This window comes from Phoenix dactylifera, chromosome 11, assembly GCF_051530095.1.
Source record: "Phoenix dactylifera cultivar Ajwa chromosome 11, Ajwa_hap1_PhDact_Kaust_v1.1, whole genome shotgun sequence".
In the NCBI taxonomy this organism is placed as follows: Eukaryota; Viridiplantae; Streptophyta; class Magnoliopsida; order Arecales; family Arecaceae; genus Phoenix; species Phoenix dactylifera.
This window is the reverse complement of record NC_143200.1, coordinates 16,854,722-16,865,872: the sequence shown is the minus strand read 5'-3', so window position 1 is coordinate 16,865,872 and position 11,151 is coordinate 16,854,722. Positions and strand designations below refer to the sequence as shown.

Below are 11,151 nucleotides of genomic sequence, written 5' to 3'. Positions count from 1 at the left end.
CTATTCATAAATTTATTAGAGGTTGCATTCTTAATCAGCTTTATCTTCTTGTTTTTTAAAGGCATCTCACCTTGGGATTTCAAAGATCAGGTACAGTTCTATTGCCGAATCTAATATCACGTGAAAGGACAGGTAGATCGAACAGGCCACCTACTAACCTTACCCAACTCTGTCCTTGGGCCTGTTTCCTAGCTGATATAATTTTTTTAATCTTTGGTTGCAGAATTTTTTTTATCAAATCTGTCACTAGGAATATAATAAAATTGTTGTTTTAGATTAATTACACAGACTCTGCTCCCTTTGCAACAGTAAAGCAGAAAGCTTGCATTAAGTAGAGTTGTTAGTTTTTGGTGATGCAAATTCTAGACAAAGCAGGCTATTGTACAAAAGGAGAAATTAGATGGACGTATTTATGATGGAAAAGGTGGAAGGCTTTCAAATTTTAACTATGCATTGATGAAGCCAGTGGTATACTAATGATTAATTAGCCATATAAATGCAGCTGACACTCAATTCAATATAGAACTGAAAATCACAAATATGATATCTTGCATCGTTTCACATTTGTTTCCTCCTTAGGTTTACTTAGGAAATATTATTGTCATTATTTAAACGATTCTTATACCTGTATCCATTGCTCATAATCTCGCTCTATGTCTTAGAAACCTAATTTTTCACACGTTGCTGGTAAAACATACACTTGTAACACACTTAAGATCTGCATACCTTTTATCCAAATTCTATTTATCAAAAATTCATTGTGATAGAAAATGTACTTGTCAAATTAAATTATTCATTCAAATTACAGTTTATTGATTCTTTACTAAATATAGTTTAATTATAAATTTCTGTTGGATGGAGCATTCTCTACATGTTTTTTAGTTTCTTAACTTAACCTTGTCCGGTAATCTTTCATTGAATGAAAACTATAGCTCCATATAGATTTATGCCATGATTGTTGCCAAAGCGAATGCACAATGTAATAAAATGCATGTCAACGTAGCGAGAAACAAAGAACACAATAAGATCCACACAAAGATAAGTAGATAGCTGGTTGTTCAAATATTTGTTGCTTCGAGTAGAGCAACATATTTCATATTACAAGGTGAATGATCAAAAAGCTATTTTATACTCCATTAAAATGATTGATAACTATCCTCATAGGATTTGTGAATTGGAGTTTATCTCAATAGTCACACCTTTGCAAAGTCGAAGGTTTTGGGTTGAGCCTTAGATGGTGCAACTCCAAAAATTTGGACAAGAGTAATTACAATATGAACATAGGTCTTCATTCCTTTCTTTAAAGAAAAGATCAATCTTTGCAGGATTTGTGAATTTGATGGTGCATTCTCAGAAATTTGAACTTAAGTAATTATAGTATGAATGGATCTCTCTCCCTTTTTCTAGAAAAGTAAGAACATCTTTTTATTACCTTCTATATATTGAAGAATAAGTATTGTAAGATGGCATCAAAGTAAGTAAATACTGAGGAGGTATTGTTAGACAAAAAAATAAAAAAAATAGAGTTTATCTTGATGATATATCTTTTTGTTTAAAAGTTGAAGATTCTGGCTTTGAGTCTTAGAATATACATCCCCAAAAAAGTTAGATCTGAGTAATTATAGCATGAACAGGTCTCCCTCTTTTTTCAATTTTTTTTTTTATTCATTACCTTTTATATACTGAAGAACAAATATTGTTGGACAATACTAAGAGAAATAAATATTGGAGAAGTATTGTAAGGCAAAAATATTGAAGAATAAGTATTGTAGAAGAGCACTAAAATAAGTAAATATTATAGAGTAGAAAAATATAAATTCCTTTATCCCAATAATTATACCTTTTGCTTAAAAAATAAAGACCGTAGGTTGAGCCTTCCATAGACAGTGTATCCTGAAAATTTAGACCTAAATAGTTATAGCATAAACATGTCTCACTCACTTAAAAAAAAGAAGATATTTATTTATTACCTTTTATATATTGAAGAATAAGTATTGTAGGACACCACTAAACAGGTAAATATTTGTTCCAAAAAAAAAAGAGCAAATATTGGAGAAGAAGTATTATATGAAAATAAAATAGTTTCTATTTGTTAAAGACTAACAAGTTATAAATAGATACGTGGTCGGCAGGATTCGAACCTGCGCGGGCAAAGCCCACATGATTTCTAGTCATGCCCGATAACCACTCCGGCACGACCACATGGTTGGTAGTTTGGTCTCGGTTTATTATAGAAGAAAACGACTCTCAGATCATGTAGGACATGGGGGTCCTAGGCGGCTGTGGATCCGGGTTTTAAGAGCCGTCCTTATAAAGTTGGTACTTTGGACCTAAATTAACACCCGAAGCCTGTACATATTGCACCAAAATCCGGCTTTATATTGAGTCTAAGCCATTGTCAGGGAACATTTTTATAAAAACTTTTGTCTCAGACATTTCCCTTCGCAGTTTGCAGCAGCGGTTTGCTAGGTAGTCAAGTTCCAAGTTCGAATGCTGTATTTTATTACCATTGTTGAAGAAGTAAACCAATGTCCAACGGAAATCACTGGCCTCTTGTATTTTTTTATCCATAATGTTTGTTTCCTACCAAAGAGACAAACGCTAGCTCCCTTGGCCCTTCTTGCATCTGGTGGAACCATCCATCCATTTATTGGATTCAATATTTTTTGACATAAAGATTTACAAATTCAACAGTTCTTGTTTGATTTTATCTCTTTATAGCAACTGCCTGCCTTTAATTTGGTGAGGTAAAGTGCCTTTGTCTCTCATGTTCCAGAAAAAGACTTCATAGCTTTGTAGGTCATACAAGAAGACTTTGAATTGAAGTGAAGTGGGCATCATAGTAAAAGATGGGGCATGATGCACGAACTCTTTGTTTTTATAGGAGTTGGCATGCTGTTATGATGGGGATGGGGGTTGTATCTTTCGTGTAAAGGAAGAATCCAATCTACCTTTCTCCATATGAATTCATTTTTAGATCATCCACTAATTGCTTTGAAATCTATGCAGATATATGAACGATGAAATTTATAGTAATACATATTAATGATGGATGATCCAAAGATGGATTTGTGTGGGACTTGGACAGAAAGAGATACACCATGAACCGTTACGGTGCTGAAGCTGCTCGAAAATTTCCCAAGCAAGGTTCTGCATCATAGCAATCACATACTAATGTTATGCTTTCTGCTCATGCTGATGTGGCACAAGACAATTGGCCCAATCACGAGTATGAGCATAACTAACAAGAGGATGATAGAATCATGACATGCAATGTCACGCTGGTGTCACATTGGCGTATAAGATTGATGGTGGAGTGACAAAGCGGAGCCCAAGGCCACAGGAATTTTCTTGTGGTCAAGGATGGAGCCAGCATGCTTATGATTGTAGTAGGGCCCTTAAGTCCAGCATTTGATGCGAGCTCATTTTGTTTGGTACGAGCTCGTTCATTAGTTTACGATTACTTTGATTTCACAAGCAAACAAACGAATAGGGTGATGTCAATTCCCGGTTTAATTTTGTACAAACAACAAGGTCACGTATTTTGTTGCGGATTGGCCGTGCCAAGCGCATGTGGTTCGGGGGAATCTGGGAGAGCACGCCGTTCGTCCGCCATTTAAGCGGTTTGTTGCAAGCTTTAGCCGGACTCGGACTTGAAACCCATTCCTGCGTCCTTCTGGCGTCCTCGCCGAGCCCGTTCTCACGTAACGATTCAATGTCAATGGCTCCCGCCAAATAGAATGGCGGTGTTCGCGAGGCTGGGAAGGAGGAACCTCCGATTCTTCGGGGGCGGAGAGACCGCCGGCGATCGTTGGGAGGAGAAAGAGAAGAAGCGAATAGTGGATTACCTCCACGAGCCTGACGACGACGACGACGCCGGCGGTGGCGAGGAAATGAGGGCTGGCAAGAGAAAAAGGCGGGAGCTTTCCTTATCTCTTCCTCTTTCCGCTTCTTCTCCGAATGCTTCTTCGACTGGTGGCTCGTCTTATTCTCCTCGGTCTCTTCTCTTCCGGTGGCTTCTCCCTCTTCAGAAGCCGTCGCCGAGCGGCGGCGGCGAGGGCGGAGGCGGAGGGGGAGTTGGTGAAGTGGGATGTTTGCTGCGGTTCCCGAGGTATAGCCGTAGGAACACGAAGAAGAAGAAAAAGAAGGGGAAGGAGAAGGAGGTGGTGGGGGATGGGCCTGGGTCTGGGGGGAGTAGTACGAAACTCTCCGTTTCTTCGGGTATCTGGAATTTTGAATTCTATTAATTTCTGCTTCCGGAATTGCTCCTAATAGAGTTTCTCTGCTATGCTTGATAGAAAAGGAGAGATCTGATACATTTCTTTGGTTAGTTTTAACCTGGTTTAAATTTCAATCTATCTGTTCGATATGTTGATATATTTCGTAACTGTTGATGAAGATTGGTTCTGTTTTGCTAAATTTTGTGGATAGTTCAGTTAATACTGGTTTTGCAACTATCTGTCTTTGCTCGGAATCATTTCTTTTTTTATAAGTATTCTCCCAAGGCAATCATTCAAGATTAAATATATGGAGGATTTTTATTGCTGGGAAAGAATTTGGGTTGGGCTCTTCAATTCCATGTTATAAAGCTCTTTAGAGTTTTCTTTCTTTTATTGTTAAAGCAATATTATTTGGTTTACATATTGGGGCCTGACAGAATTGGATTTTGAGTGCTGACAGTGAAATCTACCATCTTGTTCGCTTTAATTTTTGTGTTGCTGGCTTTTATATTATAGATATTTTTGACATCAAAAAATTCTGGAATCCCGTTCCTTTGTTGAAAGTTAGCCTGTTCGTGATGTTCTACGTGATATTCTTTTTGTTACCACAGTGACTTCCTCTTTCGATATTTCACATTCTGTAATATTTGTATACATATAGTTGGTAGACCAGTTCAGCTCTGTTAATCTGTTGGCTGCTAGCATTATGGACCCAAACCAACCTATCGCTGTAACATGGCATGATGCTTGCCACTGCTTTTGGTGTATATCTGTTTTGTTAGCATTATGTGCTTTGGTCATTAATGTTCTATTTCTATTTGGTTTTGGTTTCAAATAGTATTAGCTGTTGAAATTCTTTGATGATCGTTATGACCATATCAGTATCTTCCATATCTGCGTTGGTTGCATTTGATTGCTTGAAAGATTAATTTTACTAAATACAGAAAAAAGAAAAGAAAAAAGAAAATTGCTGCTACTTTTACTCAACTTTTGTGGCTTTTTCTAGGATTACTATTACTTTTGCTGCTTTCTGAATTGTGTTTCTTCTGTTTTATGATTTTCTGGAGCAGAACCTTCCCACACGCTTATCTGTTTGTTGTACTAAAACATTGTGCTGTTAGAGCTATGACTTTGCTTTGCATTAATGGAGCTCCCTCATTGTATTGATGTACATTGCTCCTCCACTTTCATTTCTTCCTTCCGAACATTTGCCCTACTTAAGTGTAATGTAATGAATATCTGATGAAACATATGTATCTGCATGTGTGCATAATGCATGTTACTTGTAGTTATCTACTAAGAAAATCACATACTCTAATGCAAAATCAATATACATCATGGTTAAATAATTGACAGTTCTTCTAAATATATACAAGTCAGACTTTCGATTTTAACAGGTTAGGAAAGGGCATGGTAACAAACAATGCCTAAACATTGATTGAAATTGAAGTTATTGAGCAACATCTAGGGTTTTTACTGGATTAGGCAATTTGTAGTTTTCAATTATTGGATTTGTAAAGAACGATTTTGCTGACAAATCTTAAGATGATAGAGCATGTGGAGGATTAGAACCTGATTTTTTTTATATTTTATGCAAGTTTGCATTTCGTTTATACATGAATTTTCTACATTCATCTTTTACTTGCAGCTGTTTGTGTTGTGTGGATGCGCTTATAGTGAGGCTCAAAGTATCCTACATTGGCAGGTTTCGTGGTTTTAGTAATGGTGCAAATTAAGGTGCCTTTTGCACCATCAATTCCTTGCCATTATTTTGCTAACCTAATCTTTGAACTTTGTCTTGCCTGCCCCACAGTGATGATTGGTTATCTTATTTATTGCATTTTTTGATATTCTGAAATATCTAGTTGGGTCCCACAGGGGTAATATGAATCATATAGAGAGTTCTGGTGAAGTATCTTTAAAAACCTGGTGGATTGTCTTCGGAATCTAGTGTCAGTTTGGAATGTTGGATATCTCATTGTGTTATGGTTCATTATTACTTCCAAAATCAAAATTTATATGATATCCTACATGTCAAATCACTAGTTTTATCTGCCTTACTATCTAAGATATAGTCCATTTATCAAACTGATAGATTTGTTCAACTTACATTACTTTTTTTAATATTCTTTTTTAAGAAAAAATGCCACCTCTTTACCTAAGCACCATTTTGCTTGGAATTGGATTTATGTACTGCCATTTCATTATTTTCCCAGGTGAGAAGCCTGAAGGCATATCTTTTAACCTGGGTATGGGGCTAGGTCTTGTCTTCCTCCTGACCAAGTGTGCAAGTGAATTCAAAAGAATGACAAAAATGCAGGCAGAGCTGGAAATTCTGCTAAAAGAAATTAAAGATGAAGTTCAAAATAACGATGTTATTTATACCTTCTTGGAGTCAAGTAATGGTGTCGCCTTTTCTGCACCAGATTGCTCAGGTGATGTAAGTACAAGCAAGGCTATTCCCTTGCAGAGTCGCGTACCATCTTTTCATCAGGAAGGGGCAGAATGTGCCACTGAATCTGATGAAAAGTCGACCATTTATGCTGATAAAAGGCGCCTAAAGATGGATCAACTGGAAGCAAAGCTCGAAGTTGAGATAGAACGTATGCAGCTTAACTTGGAAGGAGAAGATTCATCTGTACTCCTAGGACAACACAAAATTGTGGTATACCTCTCTTGGAGCTTCACTTCATGAACATAGTTGGTTTAACTAAAGAAATAATTTTACTTGTGCCAGATATCCATTTATTTTCTTACCTAGATCATGATAAACAATTAATTAGATATCTTGCGTCCGGTGCTCCCACATTAAATAAATATTTCATAAATTCATACATTTTTTCTTCAACTCAACATTGCTATAATTGTGATTTTATGCATCTTTGACTGAACAATTTTTGCTTCTTATTAGTTTCCATGTGTTCTCTTATTTTCTCTATCATTGGTATGTCATGTCAATTTCCTGTAAATTTGAGTGTGCCTCAAATACCTAATGCAAAGAGCTTGACATGATTAGTTTCAATTTGGGTTTGGTTTGGGAATTGCAAAGGAGGTAAAACGACAATACATTTATTAGCCTGATCTTCTCTGTTTCAAGAGATATCGCTTTTCTTCTCTCTCCTTCAAGTACAAAACATCTGATCTTAAACGCAAATTAACCGACCACACATGTTCTTCGTTTATCCCTCTATGCATTTAGACAATAACTTTCACTCCTGTTGTCATTTCCCTCCAATCGGTTATTGCTTTTACTAATTATACATCAAAGCTTGCTTTTATCTTCCAGTCTAAGGACAATCTTGCTCCAGTACATTCAGTAGCTTGAGCACTTGCATCAGCAGTGATAAATGCATCAAATTTTGCACCTATGTATTTTTCATATATAGTACATGCTGGTTGTAACCATGGTTCTAAGTTTTAAGTAGTTTCAGGATTTGGTTGAAATAGATTGGCTTTAGTCCAATTTCAATAGGTTTGGTTGAAACCAATAGAAACTAGCCATAGGTTTTTTTATCAAAAAAAATCAGTATTTACTATCAGATTGCAGTTATTTCTTTATTTATTTAAGCACATAAGTTATATATATGTATAATGTTTATTGATTTTTCTTCCTTTTTCTTAAGTTAAAAAGAGGAGATAGATAATTAACATAACTCTTGAGAAGGCGAGAGATTTAAAAGTCTGTTATTATTGTACTTTATAAAGACTAAAGTAAACAATTACTTACAAGATATTTCACATGAACATCTTTGTTTTTATATAAATTAAATATAAGATTTTAACAAGATATTTCACAAGATATGCTATAGGAATTTTAAAGCTTTGCAATTGCCAAATGCAATGAATGTATGGATAATTGAAGTTCAAGAAGTAAATAATATGTATATTTACAGTATCAAATGTTAGTATACTTGAATTTCACTTATATGCATTGTTTACTTCAGTATAAAATTGTTAAAACTATGCAGATAAAGAATCTATATGCCACAAAATACTCTAAATCACTGTGTAATAACTTTTATTGGGTTGTTTTATTTTTCTTCATTTTTTAAATATTTTTATTTTTTTGACTAAAAATTTGCAACTTGGTTTGGAACTTACAAAACTTCAGTAACCAAAACTCGACAAGCCCACCAAAATGGAAACCAGAACCAAGTTTTCAAGCCTTGGTTGTAATAAATTAATTATAGAGATTTAGTTTGTTGACCAACAATTGCAACGAAAGTGATATCTTTAGGGAGAAATTTAGTTCTGCATCAATCTTGGTAAGCAATAAGCCCCTCGTTATTCCGATCGCAGAGAAAGAAGAAAGTCCTTCAATCTCCTCAACTTGAATGTGTCAAAAGAATAATGAAAAATAAGAGAATTTCAAAAGTAAGGTTTTAGATCCTCTTTTCTTTCATTAATTGAATAATAAAACTAATCGCAACCTCTCTATTTATACTGCTGAGGTTCGCACTTACAAAATTTGGGCAGGATTCCTCTTATAGTTGGAAGAGGTCATAGCTTTCCCAAGATAGCTGCGACTAGTGGAGACAATAGTGAAAAACCTTAACTCCTCTCAGAGCTTGAAATTGCTTCGCTCAATTCTTCCCAGCGTAAGAGTTCTGCCCAGTCAAAATCTTCCTCTAGAAAAGGAAACTTTTACTTTGATCAATCCATTTGGAGGTCTAAACATCGTAAATATGGCGCTAATTGTTGCGTGCGTCCTAAAGGGTTCGATGCGGCATCATAGATCTCAAAATATTATCAAATTTCAGAAAACTAGCACCTTGATTAGACATCGTATGGGGAGGTTATGGCCCTCTGAAGTTTTGATGCACGATTTGGCTTCCAAAGTGGCAGATCTTGCTCTTGGACCCTGTCAAGACCTATCTGAAGTAGCTAAAGTAGTCCACAATAGGTCTAACGATCCTCATGGATCACTTGCTAGGCCTTAAAATCTGGTAACTTGAAAGTACCAACTAAATATTAAATGGATAGGCCACTGTAATTGGTTAGTTATGCAAGCTACTCTATGCTCATGGAAACAAATATGTTTTTTGTGGGTTTAGTCTAGATCCAATAATTATATCTCTTTAGGTCCCTAGAGATGAAATATCATTGACTATGGTTCATGGTTGTACTGACTGCCCTTGCCCTTGATATCGTAATTTTTTTTCTCTTTCTTTCCTATTGAACTCAGCTGTCTATATTCTTGTTTTTAACCTAGGGCCTGCATATTATCAGTATTTGTTAGATCGATCCTCGGTATCTTGCTTGACCTTCAAGACATACATGCAGTGTTTGGCATTTATTCATTTCTAATGCTTTGCATCATTGTAAAATTCGCAAGCAAAGAAAAAAATGAATAAAGGAAATCACTAACTAGATATATCAGGAGAAAAGGGACATGACTAACTGGATATATAAGTAAAGAAGTTCCACCAGTTAAAAGTATACAATCTTTACCTAGCACATGCTGTCTAATATGGTGCAATGCTATTTCATCAGTCCTATTAAATTGGTTATGCATGATAGTACCTTTCTTATAAAAAAAAGTTTCGACCTAGTACTGTGCCTTTTCCACTCTCATGTTTTTTTTTTGCCAATAATATTCCCAATCTTGTAACCAAAATGTGACAACATAGAGCTCTCATTAATTCTGGTTATGCAGTAGTACTTTCATCCTAGACATTTATCTTTAATGATGACTTCAATGTGCATATTAGATAGGTTTCCATGTCAACCCCATGATGATCTTTTTTGTGAGGCAGCATGCATCTTCACTTTATGTTCAAAGTTATTTGGCATTGAGATACATACACATATACACACCTCTTTTTAGTCAATATATTTTCTTATATTTTCTTCAAATACACAGTTGACCGGTGAGAGCAGTGATTCTTCTGGAAGCTTCAGTATAAATGTTGGACAAGACATTGAACCTAAGAAAGAAAATAATGGCGAATCTAGTGGAGTTTCTGCACTGGAGTTGGAGCGAAGGTTGCATGAGCTTCTACATACAAAACAGCAAGAGCGGATAGCAGAGTTGGAGTATGTGTTAGAATGCACCAAGAGGAAGCTTGTTGAGAAAGAAATTGAGATATGTTGGTTGAGGGAGAGTGCAAGTCTTGCTTCACCTCACAAGGATGAAAAAAATCCAGAGAGCATAAAAAAATCATCCTCTTTTGCTCTTGATCATCTCTCTTGTTAGCAAGCATGTTGTGCCATGTTGGGAGTAAAACTTAAAAGGCACCTTCATGTCTTGGTAAAGTCATATATATGAGAGCAACAGAGTATCCCAGGTGAATTGTTGCATTTAAATGAAAAGGAAGAGTGAGATTAGACAAATCATGCACAGAGATATAAAATGCCCAAAAGCGAGAAACTATCAATTGAAGGATAAAAAGTGATAGCATGATTATTACTTGGTATGTAGCTATTCTCTGAAATGTATCAGATGTCAACTCTATATTGTGTTCTATATATATTGAAACTCTTGCTTGTTTCAACTCCATGTTTGAAATTCTGCGTTGTAAGGCTGCGGGTTGAATCACTGACTGTGGAATGCAAGGAGATTATCCTGATTTGTATGGGATGGTAGCAGCTCTTTTTGTTTTGACAAAGGTGGACAATTATTTGTTGAAGAGGTTAAATTTAAAATATGATGGCAAGATCTCGATGTGTTAGCATGCAAAATTCAATATGAAAAAAAAAAAGGATTAGCTGATTAGGCACTATAATTGTGGTTGTAGTGCTTTATCTTTCTTAGCCTTCTCATAAGGTATCCACTGAATTGCTGCTAGTACAAGGGATGGAAATTGTCACAAATCTGGCCAAGGTGCATTATATTTCAAGTTTTCTGCTCCTAACATTTCTCTAAAAAAATTTCACAAGGCAGATGCTATTACTGTAACCAATTTCTGGAATATGGCAAAATCTGGGCAGC

At 35.7% G+C, this 11,151-nt stretch overlaps 1 protein-coding gene and 1 non-coding gene across 2 annotated transcripts; one reads left to right on the top strand and one right to left on the bottom strand.

The window, feature by feature from the left end:
- Positions 1-2,120: 2,120 nt before the first annotated feature.
- On the bottom strand, positions 2,121-2,202 carry TRNAS-AGA (transfer RNA serine (anticodon AGA)). Its single transcript has one exon. It is a non-coding gene; the product is annotated as a tRNA-Ser (tRNA).
- Positions 2,203-3,326: 1,124 nt separating this feature from the next.
- On the top strand, positions 3,327-10,714 carry LOC103707787 (uncharacterized). Its single transcript, XM_008792441.5, has 3 exons — positions 3,327-4,221; positions 6,437-6,885; positions 10,084-10,714. Exons 1-3 carry the CDS (start codon positions 3,741-3,743, stop codon positions 10,414-10,416), a joined length of 1,263 nt encoding a protein of 420 aa, XP_008790663.2. The 5' UTR covers positions 3,327-3,740; the 3' UTR covers positions 10,417-10,714.
- Positions 10,715-11,151: the final 437 nt, after the last annotated feature.